General features: G+C 34.4%; 1 protein-coding gene across 1 annotated transcript in view; it reads right to left on the bottom strand.

Moving 5' to 3' along the window:
* Positions 1-6,982: 6,982 nt before the first annotated feature.
* Positions 6,983-19,303, bottom strand: part of LOC145667113 (negative elongation factor A-like) — a 73,171-nt gene continuing 60,850 nt past the window's right edge. The window contains exons 10-11 of the mRNA XM_081734856.1: positions 16,749-16,937; positions 6,983-13,648 (exon numbers count right to left, since the gene is read on the bottom strand). Of these exons, the coding sequence (XP_081590982.1) occupies positions 16,750-16,937 (188 nt within the window). The 3' untranslated portion in view covers positions 6,983-13,648; position 16,749. The remainder of the gene's footprint in view (positions 13,649-16,748; positions 16,938-19,303) is intronic.

The raw sequence follows: 19,303 nt of genomic DNA, 5'->3' as shown, positions 1-19,303 counted from the left end.
TTGAATCTATTATTGAGACGCTGAATCGATTAAAAGAAAGAAAGCTCGATATTTCTTACCTCTTTTGCTCTTATATCTGTCTACCGGTTATTCTCTAACAAGATTTCCCACACTTATCCATAGCATATAGTTTGGAAGTGTAAAAATACGTATTCCGAAACAAGAATCAGATGTTTGTTCTCTTTGTGAAATAAGTGATACACATTTTCTGTTTACAATGCAGATAAACTGGAGTTTTGCGACTTTTTCCAGCACCACATTTATACAAAAGGGGGCTTACGTTAAAGTGCAATCTGAAAAAGTTTTCGAGTTTCAATCCTAGGTAAGTATCCCCACCGGATATTGGTATCATACACAGCAATATTTACATTAATCCCATTATGCTTGATTTATCATCTATGCCATTTCAACATGTATAGTCTAACAAGAAACAAATCGACGGTACTTTGCAGCTACCTCGCATCTGAAAAAAACTTTACCGGAGAAGGAAAAAAAAAATAAAAAAGTTGGAGTTAGTTAAAAGTCAGCGACTGTTCTGATGGAGAAGTCAATCTGTTATCGTAAGAAGTCGCTGAGTGTCAACTAATCTCAAACTTTTTCAAACTTTTTTTCTTCTGTAAAGTTGTGTTTTGTTTCTGAGATATGACGTAGCTGCAAAGTACCGCCGATATTCTATTTGTTAAGAAAACCTTACTGTATGATTTTGTTACAAATCAGAGGCTCATATAGAGTAGTGAACATAATATTTTGTTTAGAGCTATGGCGTTTTACATTTGCCGTTCTTATAACATTCAATCCTAATCTAATTAGAAAGGAAATGAGAGGGAAGGTGCCTCAGTGGTAGAGTGCTTACCTGTGGTGCATGGGGTCCTGGTTCGATCCCCGCCCAAATAAGTTTGTGGTGGACAACATCATGTTCGTAGGTTTTCTCGGGGTACTCCCGTTTCTAGGCGCGGATCCAAGGGGGGGCTATAGGGACTATAGCTCCCCCTTAACGCTCAGGTATACACTGAATGAAATGGGCTTTAATCCAGCTTTACACTGGATAAAGCTGCAAACTATGGTTTAGCCCCTCCCTTCATCATATCCTGGATCCGCCACTGCCCGTTTCCATCCACTTTCTCATTCCATCTTCATCATTCATTTGCGTAAATCATTCGTTTCCTTTAGCCTAACAGGCATAATCGAGGAACGTTCAACTGAAATATTTCATTAAAAAAAAAAAAAAAAAAAAAAAAAAAAAACGAGTTCGCTAAGGGATATTAAAAGAAATGTTCTCAGTAGTCTAGGGGCCACCCATAGGTCCTGTTGGATCGAAAAGGTCGAGAGCAAATTATTACTAGAGTTTGTCTAATGGTACAAGTGGATGATTTCTGGCTTCATCACATGTTCTGAAAACCATGAGTTTTATGGCAATATGGCCGCCGAAAATCACTTTATATCAGAAATCTATTCTATTTCTATTTCTATTCTATTTCTATTCGCAAAAGCAATTCAGATTTTACAGTCGCGACTATTTTTTCTGAAATCAGATCTCAGGAAATATATGGATGTTATTCAGTCAGTGAAATGTCTTCAAGATGCATGTGAAGTTGAAGACCGAGATGCTGCAATATGTTCGCATATTGAAGTTTCCAACGTTATGCAAGACACGATCGATGATTGCAATTCCTTTATGGAAGATGGATGCAATTAATCAAAAATGCTCCGTTATTGAAATACATTCGTCAGTGTTGATGTTTCCTGTCTTGAGAGATATGATTAGAGCTGATAGAGAGGGCAATTTGGAGCTTCATGTGTCTGCTCTCTGACGGACCCTTCTACTGTTCTTTGCGTTCGGAAAAATTCTGTTTTTTATTTGGGGCTCAGTTCATTTGGAAGGCTACTTGAAGCTTGAAGAAACACACAAAATTATCCACGAGGAGTTCATGAGAGGTCACTTTGTTGTCCAACAAACAGATCGAAACTTTAGTGGAGTTGCAATGGACCAGGCAATGGAGCAAATGTACAACAAACCCGCAAAAGGTTCAACAGGAATCATTAGGATCAAAGATGGAAGGAAGCTGTTGCTCAACGCGATCTAATTCGACATAAAAAGACCAGCATCAAGACCATTGTAGGATGTGTGGGTTCCAGGAAGATGACGAGTACACTCTTCACCACGAATTCTCAATAGTGTCACGCAATCAGATGCTGATTCTGTGAAAAAATAAAAATGAACATTATCTGTGAAAGACAGAACTTGTTTGATTTAAATGATTGTAGTTTGCTTAATCTAGTAACTGGAAAACATTATAAGGAAACAGACGAGAACTTCAAGCTGATGTGCATGAGCATTGGCGATAGAGTATACCTTCAATTTCGCGACGGACAGAATTTGTTCAGTCCTGTGGCGTAAATAAAAAACCAAAGACTCAACCAGAAAACAAGAAATTTGATATCATCTGAAAGCATGAGGATTATTGACATAGCTAGAGAGAGAGAGAAAAAAAAAAATACTCACTCGATCGCTTATTGTGCTATGAAACAACTTTAGCTTGGTTCTTCCTAACAAAAGACGGTTTCCTGTCCAAACGAAAATAATCTAAAATGATGAAGGAACTGGAAAAAGAATAGCCTGAAATGCCTAGTTCATCTTTCTTTTTCTTTTTTTTAGCAACTTCAGCTGCATTTGACTTCGTCTCTCTTGCCTGTGTTATTGCTGCGTCGGTTGGAATGGCGTTTGGAGATTCTGCACATCATATCTTGCGTAGAATTCTATCGATAGCACACGGATCAAGCAGAATGGATATCATATTCGATGTGTATAAAGAGGATAGTGTAAAATCGCACGAACGCCTCAGATGATGTGAGAGTCAACCCACTGAAATTACCCTGAATGGTGCAAAAACCCCAATGCCAAAAGATATGCATTCATTCTGGACATCTTCCCAAAATAAGTACAGACTACAAATGTTTTTCGCTGACTATTTGATGAAACAATCATGAATTGCGAAAGATGGATGTGTATGTTAGTGGGTTAGAAGTTTGTGGGGAAATAAGCATTCGCATATTAAATGAGGAAATACGCGATGTTCCTGATTTGCAATGCGATCTAGAAGAAGCTGATGAGAGAATAACTTTTCATATTAAACATGCAGTATCCAACTCGAGAATTACGCGTCTAATTCTTGTATCCTCTGATACTGATACCTTCATTTGTGCCTTGTATCATTACCAGAAAGACTTCAGAAGTCACGGATTAGTAGAGTTATGGGTATTATGTGCGACTGGGATCACTTCACGGTATGTCCCCATCCATATTCTTGCTGAATGTTTGTGGAGTCCCGTGATTGATGTCTTACCGACAGCCCACGCTCTAACTGGATGTGACACGACAAGCAAAGTTGGCACTAAGAGTTCTGCTGTTACCACTGCACAGTATCTGACTGAATTGGGCACAGAAGAATTGTCAGAAACTATGATAATGTGTGCAGAAACCTTTCTAGTGCAGATAATGCCAAGTAAATTCTCATCGATGGATAAATATAGAATTCACCAGTATCATCCCATGAAGCGTCTGGATTTCTCCAATTACCGCCAACCTCATCTTTGATACATATTGACATCAGAAGAGCTTACTTTCATTGCTACAAGTGGTAACACATACTTGATGAAGGCCAAGAACTCGACCCATCTCAATACACAAACAATAATGGAGAATGGATCCTAGAAATGACATTTGGAACTCTTCCTATCGACTTCCCATTTTCCTGCACTTCCAAAAGTCGCACAAGAAACACATCTTGTAAGTGTCGCATTAATGTCATGTCTTGTCAATTCTGCAGTTGTGAAAGCAGAGAATAAAAATCCGTTCCCGTAATTTTCATGTTATCGAGTCACGTCTATTTTTTATAAATCACATCTATGTACATCTATTCGTGTAGAACATGTATATGTTCTAAACCTCAATGTCACTTTATTTGTTTATCGATTGCAATTAGATTCCAACTTAGTGTTATACCTTGTAAAGAAAAATGGAAATAAGGTCTTTGTACAGTACATTCAGCGTAATCAGTATTTGAAGTAATAGGAGAGAAAACAATTCATACAATTTAAAAAAAAATAAACAATTATCAGTACATATAACTTCAAACTTAACATGGTAATAAGCGAGAATGTAATTTAAGTATCTATGTAGAATAAAATTATTTTCTTGTAAGTAAATAAGACTTATATTCAGAACTCAGATAACCAAGATATAAACATGTAGGTTATATACAAAAAGAACTAGTTAATACTGGCTTTACTAAAAACAGCATTCCTTCTACTAAATGAAATAAAACCTCTGAGAAATTAAAATGACTTACATTTAACTAAATACCGTAAAAGTAAAAATAAAATAAAACGTAGCATATACGTTTACGTTATATATTAGCATTTAACTTTGTGCGCATTTTTGCGATAAAGATACGGTAAGTTTCAGGCAAGGGCGTCGTGTCGCGGGTGGGGCGGGGTTGGAACAAGGAGGTACACTCATGTCCAAAATTATTGTCGCATATCTATAACTGTCTTCTTGTAAGAATATAATTTGATAATGATTTTGCAGGGTACTTTAATACTGATACTATATGTATAATCGGGAAATGTATATTTGGGGTAAATTTCATAGGAAAAGAATTACAAATACGAAAATTACAGTGAGTAAAATAAAATGTTGCTGAATGGAGAAAATTTTATTTTCGTTTTATTTTTCTTATTTACTGGTCCTTTGACATGAAATTTGCCACATACATGTCTTTGCCGATTATACACATACTAACATTATAAGATATACCAGGCGAATTCGTTATCAAATTATATTCCTACAACATATTTATAAACATGCGACAATAATTTTGGACATGAGTGTACATGCCCCCAACTTTGTACCCCCTAATATATGTACTTAACCTCTTTATTATTATTGATATTTGTATGTTCCAGATATTTATAAGATAGTTTAAGAAATAGTAGCCTCCTAAATTTTTGATCACGCTACGCCACTGGACAAAAAGGTAAAAAATAGTGAATTTGCTGAAAATATAATTCTAAACAAGTTTTGTAGAAGGCTATTTTTTCAAAAAACTCAACCTTTTTAAATATATTTAAAGATTTCTGATATAGAGTAATTTTTCGGCGACCTTTGACCTTGGCGGCCATATTGCCATAAAACTCACGGTTTTCAGAACATGTGATGAAGCCAGAAATCATCCACTAGTACCATTAGACAAAGTCCAGTATTAATTTGCTCTCGACCTTTTCGATCCAACAGGACCTATGGGTGGCCCCCATAGCACAGTGTCCGGGTCAAAATTAGAGCAACTGAAAAATCTTAACCTCCTACAGGGTTCGAACCCAGGAACTTCCAATTGACAGACTATTTACCCAAATTGCTCGACCATTTCTTATGCTGTCTTACATTTGCTTTCGATTTTTATACAAAGTGGTTTTCTGCTCGACACTAACTTTTGTTTACTGTCAGATACGATTGAATTTGCGGCGAATAATTGAGCTCTTGCAATGTATAAACGTACTTTTCATATGTCAATAACTTAAGTAGAGAGGCTGAATCCGTGAAATGATTCGGATGGAGTGATTGGTTATAACAATAATAATAAAGTAATAATAGAATTAAAGTAATTTACCTAAACAAACAAAAAAAAATGAAGAAAAGTAATTGATATGGGGGATTTGAACCCGCTCGCTTATTTCGTGTGCTACCATTATGAAACAAACCCTTCAGGCAGTGGTGTCATTGAGATGATTTCAGGACCTTGGAAGAGAAAGGGCGAATCCTGAAATCGAGGTGTTGGGAAATCAAGCTGAAAGTTTTGCAAGTACATTATGATAGCAAGGGAGAATCTTTGTTTATGTTGAAACTGTGAGGAAATTAAGGACGAACCAGGGCAAAACACGATATCTATGTATTGTCCACACCTGTCTGTTGCGAGGGGAAAAAAAAAAGGTTTTTCGGGTTCGCCCTATCTCTTCCAAGATCCTAATTTAGCAACCGGTTCTGTGCTTAACTTAAAACCCAATTTAAACTACTCACCGAGGAAAACAGTACGTTTATTAACGTGTAACATTTTCGCCAATTATCCACTTGGCTTCATCAGACACTAAGTCAAGTGGATAGTTGGCGAAAATATTACATGTAAATAATTTTTACAATAAAGGTATGGTTTTCCTCGGTGAGTAGTTTAAATTGGATTTAAGTATACTAAAAGGAAAGCCTGTACAATGGAAAATATAACTTAATATTATTACTATATAATTACATTATTTATTTATTAAAATAATACTACCAATAGTGAGTAGCATTCATTCACATAACATCTATAATTGGTGTTTTGTATACTGATTTTCAGAAAATAATTACTATTCTTATTTGTAAATACTGAATCTAGAAGTGAAGAGACGGTTTTAGGAACCTGAGAAATTTTAACAAACGTTTCGGGAGAACCAGCTGAATAGTTCCACTGCTTTCAGGTAAAGTACAGCACCGCACAGACGTTATATGAGACGGAACCTACTGCTTCGAGTAGAATACGAACCACTGTAACTTCAGCAGTGCCATTTATCACATTGCTAAAGCGTAACATACTTTTTTCTGTTGACCAGCCCCGGACACAGGCGTTGGGGTTTTGGATTCATTCCGTCACTTTCCTAACCATACCTCTCGGTCGTAATGGATTCGCCTGAATTAAGCAAACTGTACTGGATCACTACACATCAACGGACCACTTCACCGTCACCCCAAACTTCTTTTCAAACCAACGTCCATTTTGGACACAAACGATCCAACAACTAGTAGACTATGTCGGTTATCGTATTAAGATCAATCTTTTGGTGTGGTGGAGAATTGGATCTTTCTCTAGCGCAAGTGCAACGCAGAACAGATATCAAAACGCCGATTTCTTTGATTCTGTATGTTCAGGGCAAAAAAGGAAATTTACAAATATCTTATAGAAAAATATTTATTTACACAACTTACAAGAAAGTTTTTTTCTTTTTCTTTAAATTTTCTGTACAGAAAATAAACATCAGACCATTTTAATGTAATAAGGCTGACAGTATTTATTTCTTTTATTTTTTAAAATTTGAAAATTCACCATTGTTTACCCCAAATAATTTTTGGTTTCAATAATGAACTTTTTCTTTCATAGGAATTTATCGCAAAAAAAATCACATATTTTCGTCGGAAATAAGTGATGCAAGAAAGAAAAGATATATATATATGTAAATATTTTACATGCGTATTACATATAATGCATAAATCTGAACAAGCGAACGGTACGAACTGCATAGTTAGTTTTTCCCACACACTGCTACTTTTACACACACATTTTTATATATATATTTGAAAAAAAAAAGTATAACGGTAGATCTCATCCAGCGATTTTTTTTTAAAGTACGAAAAGCAACGAAAAAAATTCCCTTTATAGATAACAACAGACTTCAGAAATACAATTTTATGAATCTCTGAGTGTATTATGTAATTTTGTTAGAAAACTTCACGGCTTACATTACATTCCAACAGGGAGGGAAAAAAATATCACACTTAAATGGCTCCCAAACTTCCACCATAAGGACATATCTTCCAACCCTCGCATGCATTACAAAGTATTAACAACTGTTAGTGACATTTTCGACATTATATTTATTGAACTGTTTGTTTGTTTGCTTTTGTATTCATGAATATGTTCTTAAATCGAAAAAGCCCAATCGATATATCGACACCACACTGAAGCACATACGCACATACATCAACCAAGGATACTAATTACGAAGATGGCTGACATAATCGGATGATCTGCGGTACTAAGTTGGGGATCACAAGAAGCCATACTCGCTGGTTTGAATTCTGCGTCAGATGCAAGCATGTAATTTTACTATTCATTTAAGCACAGTGAAATGACATTAAATTTTTAACATTTTTCAACCTACAGTGCGAACAAGGTCGTAAAATTCAAATTTGGCCAATAATTCAAGAGAGAATTTATTTTTTAGTACAAAATGCCCTTATTTCATAGTTTTAACGGTGAAAAAACGAATAAATGTGAAAATCTGAACTTATTTATTTATTTTGCTTAGTGGTAAATCCAAAACAAAATGAATTTAGCATTTTAAAAATGTCTCAAATGATCTGATAGGAAATAACCCTGAAAATTAATAAGAGTGTACACCACAGCTTTCGGTTACATATATTCATGATATGATATGCGTGGATGAAATTTAATGTGAAATGTTCATTTTCAGAACTGAGGATATACGAGGAAATGAAACAAACAACATAGGATCTGAACCATTTAAGTTTCCCAAAGATGATCAAACCTCTGCTAGCCACTCATCTATTCAAAAAAAATAATAGAAGTACATATGAAAACAGAAAATTTCACGTACGGTAAGTTGGAAAATTATATTTAGCGAGCAGATTCAATGGGAACGCTATTACTTAATTTTCCAGATTTACACTGAATAAAATGGCACTTACGTCATTTGATATATATACCAGAAAACAGTAAAACAATATATACTACTAAAGAGAATATACCAAAAAGTGTGGTACTTTGGTGTGTATTATTGTATTTATTATTTTCTGGTAAATAATTAAATGTCCAATCTTGGCAAGAAAAATGACACGAGTGACCGATGTTTTCGTGAAAACAAAAGTACTGAACAGAGAATGGCCAAGAGAGACGATGATCAGTGAACAACGGTAAACCTTGACTGGATACCAAATGACACGAAACGGCCTCAGGAACGTCTTCATACAAGGTAATGTAACGAAATTTAGAATCACCGCAGCGTTAATGTGGAAAGGAATTCCCCCCAGACAAATGGTATGGAGGAGAGTTGGAGAGACAGCAACGGATTGATAATGGTTGTTTATAGATTAAGCCTATATATATATATAAAACTGTACCTTCTTACAGAATCAGTTATTCAAAATACTTTCCGATGCGAGACATGGCTTCCAAAGCTTAAAAAAACACAAGTCTCTATGATACTAGTAGTACCTGAAACAGCTTACTTTACATTTAAATAACCAACACGGAACGGTTATCTCAAAAAATGTAAAGTCCTCCGATACACTGATTTTGTAATATGTTCAAAAAGAGTTCTTTAGTATGATACTTACATAGAGCATAGACTCTGAAGTTATTTATCGGTACATTATACTGTATTTGTAATTAAGACTTCCTACGAAGGCAAGGAAGAAGAAGAAGAAAAAACACTGATCTAAACTCGACCCTATTTCATCAATCCCACTCTTAGAGAAACTAGTCAGTCACCATACCAATGAAACTCTTAAAGCATCGACCCATTTTTTAGGTAGTACGAAGAAACTATGAATATATTTAAACAGAAGCTGTTCCTCAGTTGATTTGTTACATAATCACGGACTTTTGACCGCATAAAACAAATATTACCTTCAGCAATATAATCAAACCTGTTGTTTTTAAAACAATATACCAAAATTGTTTGGAATTATTTCTTTAGTACTCAATTGAAAACAAATCATAGATGATTATAAAATTAAAATCATTCTACAATACAGAAACAATACTAAAATTAATTTAAAGCTCTGAACATAAGTGTTTCCTTACTATCATTTGTTACAAACTGTTAATATTAAAAGAGTACCAACAATATAGATACCATGCTCTATTTCGTTAAGCGTATTCAGACCAGTTTTCAACGTTTAAAAAGGATTTTATTGGGTAATTAAGTTATTTTTATTTATATTGCCTGTTTAGTCTTTATTCAAAATGTGAGAAACTCGTTGTAGAACTTAACATTTAACGTTTAAATTAAAAACTGTGGACTGCATCACAATGAGAGAAACTAAATTCTTTTATCTGGGATAACAAGTTCAAACTGGCAGAACTATCATTACAGTGATGAAAGATATACATATTCATTCACATCTGCTGATGTCAAGCAGATAGGCTTTAAAAAACGCTAACTAGCCCTCCAGTTTCCTGTCCCATCATGTTTCATTATTATTCGCTTAACAATTTGTACTTAAGAGACATTAAATAGTACTTACGTTATGCTTAACGGTAATCGGTAAAACACTCAAGTTTTAATCTCACATCGTTAATTTCAATCCTTCAAGTCAGGAGCCCGAGTACACAGTCGCCATTTAAATGCCTACCCCTTCGGCAGAATCCCGAGCACGTACTCGCTTTTTCCCTTTCCGTTGATTACTTACATTATAAGATGTAACCTTAGTGGCACGGACTGTTGTCGAAAATGCTGTATTAGTGTTTATATTGAATCAAATTAGACTTGTTTTTAAATATTAATGAAATTAAATTAAATCAAATCTTTACGTTTTACGTCCAACGATTACGCCAGGAAAGCTAAAGGAGACGGTGATAATGAGAAATGAATGAAATGGTGGAATGAAGTGGGAGGAAACGGGAAAACCCGAGAAAACCCACGCACATGGTGTTTGTCCACTACAAAGCTTACTAGGCGCGAGCTGGGATCGAACCAAAGACCCCATGCACCAGAGGTGAACTGAGCCACCGCGGCCCCTGCGAAACTCTGAAACTCATTCGGACGCAATCTTTTCAGTCTTAAATTTGGCATTGCTCTGCCTCTTATGGAGTTTTCTTTATGCTTTAAATAGAAGCTCTGAAAGTCTTACTAACAGGGCATTATATAAATAACGTCAGTTGGGTATGAAAGAAGGGATTTAAATGCCGGCCTGAAGGATTAGCATATAAGTAAATATTACTTAATGCCTCTTCATAGAATTTGACAAATGTTTGTTAATACTGATCATAACTACATCACTTATTTAAAACAGATACTGAAACTATACAGAATTTTTGTTGAACAATTGTTAAGCAAACACGCTAACGATTCTCTATCACTTGGTGCTGACTTTATTAAAAAATAATTCAGCAATCTGATATCTAATCATACTGATTAAACCACACTTATCGAAGCTATATAGGAAAACTGGAAGTTCTACTTTGTCCACTTCATACACCACTGAATTTCTTTTACAATATCAAGTATTAACCGGAATAAAACCCTTCAACCTTTTCATGAGAAATAAAGTAGATTTAATTTTGACTCTATTTTCAAATTTATGAACAATCTATTTTTGTTATATTAAATAAAATTCTTGTAGTAAATTTCATACAATAAATCGAGGACAATAACCGATGTTATCATTCTACTTACCCATATCTTTAATTTCTCAATATTATTTGTACTTCCGAGCTTTCGACTCTCCCATCGAGTCTTGCTCACGAGGGAGGTACATATAATATTGAGGAATTACAGAAATCTATAAGTAGAATGATAGAATTCCTGAGCGTGGTTTCATACTGTCTAAGTTAACCGATTTTATTTAATACCAATTCCTCTGAGAGAAATTATGAAGACTGAATTATGAATCAAACCTGGGTCTTCGGGGCACCGTGTCGACTATTTTCAGTTTTCTAATCAATGCAATACATATATCATCTAATATTTTCCTTTCTGTTTAGGACTATTGTCTTCGAAAAATTTCTATTCTCAAGTAAAATTAACAAGTACACTACAAATTGAAAATTATCATGTAATTTCTGAGAAATTCAAACAAACATACCAATACATATAAAGAAATACAAAAATTAAGGAAGTTTACAACAGCTTTTTACAACTGTATCATAACTTATCTAGTCCTTGGCCTGTTTTACAATACAGATTTGGCATGATAAATTTTATATGGCTACAAGGACTATGAACTTAACTCACAAAAGTTTTCATAGCACAAATGAAGAATTAAAATTTAAACAAGTATTGACGTGCACATTTTAATAATAATATTCTTCAAACAGCTGAATGTAATTTTCATTTTGCCCTGTCCCTTCTCACATACATGTAATAACCAATCTACAAACTTCTTTCTTGTACCATACAAAAATTTGTCTGACAAAAATAGTTTAATTGAAAACACATTTACCCTACATCCATACAAAACCCACTTTTATTGGATGTCAAACACGCACGCATAAAATTAGTGTAAAGTTTCTTGTTACGTCCTGTGAGAATAACGGAAGAACAGTGTCAGATCTAAATTATACTTACACACATTATTCCATTCTGCTGTCTAAACAAACCAATAATATTATACATATATTGTACTAGAATCAATATTGCACATATTTCCAAGGAAAATAAACAAGAGAATGCAAATTTAAATTATATGGCATATTTTTCAATTGATGATATATAAGACATTTAATAAAAGATTTCATACCTAGTTATCAGAAATACCTTTAAAAACTGAATATAAAGAGTGTTTCAAAAAGAATGACCTGATTTTGGACGGTAATAATTTCGAAACATGGGGCGTGTAGGCAAGGGAATGAGTGTTGTTTGAATGGGCGTGGCCTCGAGTTTCAGAAAATCGTTGTTAGATGTCAGTCAATGCGTCTTCAAAGTTTGCAGTCAGTCAAAAGTAAGATGGCGTCCAGTCAACTGAAGGCGTTTTGTGTGATGCAGTTCGCCAAGACTAAGTCAATGATTTCGGTCCAGCGTGCTTTTTATCGGCGTTTTGGCATTGATCCGCCTGCACTCAAAAACATTCGTTGTTGGTATCGCCAATTTGAAGAGACAGGATGCCTGTGTAAAGGTAAGAGTCCAGGTCGACCTCGCACTTCCGATGAAACGGTGCAAACAAATTTGTGAGTACTTTGCAATTTATCCCACTTTTGTAGTATGTTTTTATGAATACATATGGACTTTAAAATCAGATCATTCTTTTTGAAACACCCTGTATATTAAGGAAGACGTAGGAAAACTTTATTTGTGTGTGTGATTTTCTTCTTAAAAAAATATTAAAAAAAAAAAAAGACATTTCATCTCACTGGATTTTGTTGGGTCTAAACAGGAAACAAGCAAGATGTTAATAACAAAAATAAACGCAAATTGGTACTTACACTAACAAAAAAGCACAAAAAAAATGTGGCATCTGATATTTATCTATATCGTAAAGCCAAGCTGGTTACGGAAGACAGTTTCTTCTTGTATTCTAGTTTTAGCATTTGTATAGTTATTTTTTGCCCACGAAACCGCACTTACATCATTTTCATGCGTAAGCACAATATATGCACTCAACATATGAACCACTCAAGTAACACTGTTAGAATATACATCTTTCTCTTTTACACACACACACATACATCCATACATACAAACAAGCAAACGAACATAAACAAATACACATTTGCCCAAGACCTCACCTCTAACATAACCACCATGTCGGAAGCAACATTCCTGCAGCTCAATGTTTATCAAATATCAAGAATTATCCAAACAATAATAAAGACTTAAATGCTGTTAACACGTACAGCGAATGATTCGAATTACTTGTCATATAAAACCAAAAAAGAATACTGATAATTGTAGTTGCCTTATGTTTGTTGTTACAAGAGATTACTCGAAAGTTTTTTTTCTTTTCTTTATACATATATAAAACACTTAACAAATAATTTTTTCCATAAAGCGACGCTCTCTTCAGTTTGACTCTTGTATGATGTTCATCAACACAACTTTCATCTTAGCGCACTTCAATTTTATAACAAAAATAAGTAGAGACAGTCGGCCTTCCTTTCTCCTATTTTCAGAAAGAAAGAAAAACAAATACATGAAAATTAGCACTTACAATTCTTCTCTCTCTCACGTTATAATACATTTATAATAGAATACGTATAGTGTATTCAAAAAGTATCAGACTTATTTTCCCCCGCTCAATGTGGGATCTGAACTACATGAGCACCCACTGCGAATCGAACCCGGGTCTAGATGCCAAAGATGCATACGTTAACCACTTAGCTACGAGGGAGCTGACTGTAGTGGAAACAGAATATTCATTCAGGCTGCAATGCTTCAGTAAGTAATCGATCTCTTTCATTACATCTGACTCCAATGAAGAAAGCCTTTTGTAGCACAAAGAAAAACGTTTTTCCATATATTCGCTTCAGTCAGTGATGAATGTATGGATCTATATTGCATACATATAGAGCGCTTGTAGTAAACGCTGGTAACCAACTTATTACTAATGACATTTAATATTACGGTCTGACTAGGAGAGTGTACCTTCCTTCTCATGTTCCACAGTGAATTTCAACTTACGGTGGATCTTATTTAGTTTAAGAAATCCGAATGCGGATTTTCTTCGTATGGAAACAGCATATCTATAGTACTTAATTCTTGTTTTTTTTTAAGATTTTACTTTCAAAATAGTGGAAAGCTAATTTAGCCAAGATTGGAGATAAAGGATTGGCTATGGTTAATCTATCTACTTGACAAAGTACATTGTTTTCGAAAGAAAAAAAAAATATTGTATGTTGAACGCATTGAAGTATCTTCAGTATTTCCTTCATGTTACAGATTTTTAGCTTTTTCAGGTATCATTTAACATCGAGGTTTAAACTTGCACCATGTTTTCTTTCTAGAATACTGACTAGCATGCATTCATATTTTCAGCGAGTCACCTCTCAGAGCAGCGACGGAAGTAAAAAAAAAAGATCTATTATTATTATTATTATTATTATTATTATTATTATTATTATTATTATTATTATTATTATTATTATTATTATTATTACGTTACCTACATTATCTCATACATTACCCAACATCTCTAGTAAATTGATCATAAATAATGGGCGCAGCAAACTTGTTTTCACTCAAATGCAATACTAAATAAGGAGGTATTATAGTTTTTTATACATCATTAGGGAAAAAAAATTTTTTTCGAGTGGAAATTGCCCTCGAAAAAAGCTCTAGCGACGCACACTATTATGAATCTTCTAAACGACTGTCAGTGTCACTTTCTATAATTACTCTGAACTTTAGTATCCGTAAGTCATTTTCTTTCCGCAGTTATTTTAATTTCTTGAAAGTGTTAGTTACACATATAAAGAAGGAAGTCACAGCTCTCGCTCTGCCTACTCTATTTCAATACGTCCTTCCAATTATCAATAAATGCTACTTCAGCCAAAATGTTCATGTGTGTTTTCTATTAATACACACAACGGAACCTTCATCTACCACGTGGGTACCTGCATATATGAGGGTAAGTCAAAAATTATCCGCAATGTAGCTATAACTTTTTTTACATTGTTCATACTGACCTCTATCCTCGTTTATTTTATTGTTATACTGTTGTAGTCATGCTTGACACTAATTCCTCCATTTGTCTCCCTTTTGTTACAGATAGATCATGGCCGCTCTAATAGAAGTTTGCACCAAAGAGGAACAACGAGCAGTGATCCGGTTTTTGGGGTCGGAAGGTGTATCAGGGGCCGCAATCCATCATAAACTTTCGGCACAATACAGGAACAGTGTCTTGTCACAACGAAGTGTCTACGAATGGATTGAAAAATTCAAAAATGGTCGCACAAGTGTTACGACCATCTACGGCTCCTTTCTCGTGCGTAACACGTTACAGCTACATTGCGGATAATTTTTGACACCTTCGTATATACGGTACGTCTTTGAATCCCCTTTCACTCACCACTTACCCTTTCTATGTCATCGGATTATCTCAGTCCCTTTTGCTTAACAATATAGAAGTAAAACGTTAACGATTTCATTTTATTTTACATAACTTGTACTACTATAATGAAACCATTTTACCTTAGATTGCGTGTTCTGTTCCTCTTTGAAATCAGTTTATTCCTTCTTTTATTTCATTCACTGACACTTCTGCGAACATCCTGTGAGCAAATGCAGTTCCAAATAGCAAGTGCGTGTGAAATTTTTACATCTTATATAATTTTCTTATTATTCTTTTTTAAAACACACTTCAAATCCACACTAAAAACTGCAAAAACTGCGATTATTTGTTCATACTGCAATGCTAAAATGCCTAACGTTTTGAAATCCAAATGCTGTTTACTGCAACCATGCATCTTTTACTTGCTAATATTTTGAACTCTTAATATTGTACCCAATATCTGCAAATGTACAACCGAATTGTCTTTACAGATTAATTAGAAAATGTAAATTAACTGAAAGTAAGGAACAGTACATTTGAAAATATAATATCAAGAATTCAAAACATCGGCAAGTAAATGATACACGGCAGTAGTAAATTTCATTAGACTTCAAAGGATAAGCACATTTTTGCATTGCAGTTTAAACAAATAACCTCAGTTTCCACAGTTTTTAAAAATAGATTTGAGGTATTTAAAAAAAAAAAAAAAAAAAAAGTATAAAATTTCACACGTGCCTGCTACTTGAAATTGCATTTGCTCACAGTAAGCTTGCAGCATCCCAACCAGTGAAATATAGGAAATACACTGATTCCATAGAGGAACATCATGTATTAAAATACAAGTTCCTACAACTTTTAGAAGGCTTATAGATAAAATTTTCAACTACAGGCAAAGTTTTTTGATATGTACTAATACGATAATCTTCCAGGAAACTTCGTTTTCGAAGAAAATATTTTGTTTTCTTTGTTTTCAAGGTATGAAAAGACATAAGGAAAGGAGGATACCGCAGAGAGATTATGTGACTTACAACCTTCAATTACAAAATACAGTAACTTGCTTGATATACCGTATCAACTACCCACAGGTATAATGAAAAATTCAATGTACGAAACCGCATGATGTGAGCATTGTATGTTCGAAAATGCACAATGCTCACTATAATCATTAATTAAATTAAATTTTATAATAATAATAACAAGAAAAAGTGCATACCTTAAGTGGCTGTCGATTCCTCCAGTTTCCTATATTTTTTTATCCTTTTCCACTCGCCTGTGTTATAGTTCATCTGGAAGTGAGTTTCTACAATCATAGTGAGATATGTACCATCCGCTTGTTGAATATTTTCTTGATTCTCACTAAGCTTTATCGTTACGATGTTACCCAAATGCGGGCATGGATTGTCTACAAAGGAAACCAAACATAAAAGCATTTCAATGGGAGAAAGAGAATGACTATAAGAACATAATTATTTGTAAATTCTTCAATTTTAATGGCCTATGAAACACTGAATCAAATCGAATTTAAAAAAAAAAAAGTTACCTCAAAAGGACATGCTTCAATTTCACAATGTTTCAGGGCTAATCTGATCTGTATCATCAGTTTGAAAGGATTAAAAAGGAAAGTCAAAATATCGGTAAAAGGATACATTAGCCCACTACAAAGAGCTGTGTTTGAAGCTATATTATGTCTTGTGTACAAAAAAAGACAGGTGGGCGAAGAATATAACGTAGATTCTGACAAAGACTTCTTATAAAAATTCTTAAACCAGCGGACTACGGTAAGTATCTCTTAATGTCTTTACCAATATTTTAATCTTCCTTTTAAACCTTTCACCTGGTGATAAGAGCTCAATGGTACATGCATTTTTGTGTTCGATTCTATTGTACAGTATCAACTTACTAGACCCACTGAGTAAAGGAAAAAAAAAAAAAAAAAAAACGCAAATCCACCTTCGAAACAACTTTAAAAAAAGAAAAATAACTGGAATAAAATCTTTTACATCCCACGGTCATGCCTTGTAGGATTTAAAAAAAAAAAAAAAAAACGAATGATTAATGGAAGTGAATGATTATGAAAGACTTGATGGAAAGAGAATGTGGAAGGAAATGAGAGAACCCGCAGACGATGTTGTCCACCACAAATCCACTTGGTGTGGAATAGAACCAGAGACCCCTAGTACCACAGGTGAGAGTTCTACCTCTGAGCCACCGTGTCCTTAACTTATACGGAGTATTGAAATAGAAAGAGTAGTTGGTTTGAGTTCTTTTCACATTAATCACCATCGATTTACTCCATTAATCATATACTTACCTTCATTTAAAAACTTTTATTCCCTATCTCTTTACCCTTGAAAAACCTATATTATAAGGCTTGATTTATACTCTTCGTTTGGACAGGCAGATATTAGAAAAAAAAAGTTGAGAATGCTCCAAGAACATTGCCGGAAGAAACTTAAAAATGCTCTTGTTTTCTTGTCCGCACACTTTTCCTGAGAACTCGGAAACAAGTTCGACACAACTTTCAACTTCCTGAGTATAGCATGGAAAATTTAAGAAGTCAAACTCATGAGCAGATTTGTCATGCATAAGTGATAAGATAGTGTCTGTTGTCAAGCTTTCGAGCACTGCAGGGGGCGACAGCTTACATTTTCTCCAATCAGATCTTGATTTCTTGCCTCTAGCACTTTCCTGTAACCCAATTGTCGTACGTGTTGTCTCTCATTCACTGTCATAGACAACAATATGTTCTCTGGATGACAGATGAACGCGTCTCTCTCAATCACAAGATCGAAGATTCTTTAAATCTTGTTAGGCAAATGTCTAATTGTTTGAACTACCTTTAAAATATGTTTAGGTCCATATTTCACTGACTGCTATCACTGATATCTCTTTATGTCGAAACAGGCAGGAGCATGTCTTTAAAATGTAGTTTACAAGAACTTTCAGTTTGTTCCTATCATTTGTTTGAGAAACGTACAACCGTAAGACCCGATTTGCACATGTCAGCCATCGGAAGCAACTGAGAGGTCCAGGATCTCTTATAGTCACATCTGGAACACACCGCCCTGTCTAATTGCTTTTTACAATAATAATAATAATAATAATAATAATAATAATAATAATAATAATAATAATAATAATATATAAATATAAATATATGATATTAATATATATGATATAAATAAACCTGTGTGTTTGTGTTTTGTATGATGTTCACTTTCCTTAAGACTATGGACTATGCAAATGTATCATCGACTGGTGGTAACAAACCTACTGGGCCCATGTGGGCTTGCCATCAACAGTCACTGACACATTTACAAGCCAATCATCTACGGAAAATAGAACTCAAATTTGCCCAAATGAGAAGATTCCAGAGTCTCTTCATTTTCAACTCACAGTCCGGTATCCAGGCCTGCAGTTCATCATCCGCATCCCACCGTGAAATAGGTTGCGAACCACAAACTACCGACACAGGACATCGACCTACGAGTGGAGCTGGCAATGAGCACCATGGAGATCTTAATTCTGTCTGTAAAAGCCCTATCAAAATAAAAAAAAAAAAAAAATCTCATACGAATCACAAACAGAATTTAGTAGCGCAACGGAAATAAAAAAAAATCCAAACTGAGATTTTGATCAAACTGGTAGAAAAGAAAAAAATAATGAAATTCTGCAGACTCGGTTGTTTCCAACCCCGGTCACACTAAGGAAAATTTATTTCTTCGATTCACAGCTATTTCATTTCACCAGTAAAATAATTGTATTCGT

This window comes from Thermobia domestica, chromosome 12 (assembly GCF_964235325.1).
Source record: "Thermobia domestica chromosome 12, izTheDome1.hap1.1, whole genome shotgun sequence".
Lineage (NCBI taxonomy): Eukaryota > Metazoa > Arthropoda > Insecta > Zygentoma > Lepismatidae > Thermobia > Thermobia domestica.
The sequence above is the reverse complement of the archived record's forward strand: the minus strand, read 5'-3'. Positions and strand labels throughout refer to the sequence as shown.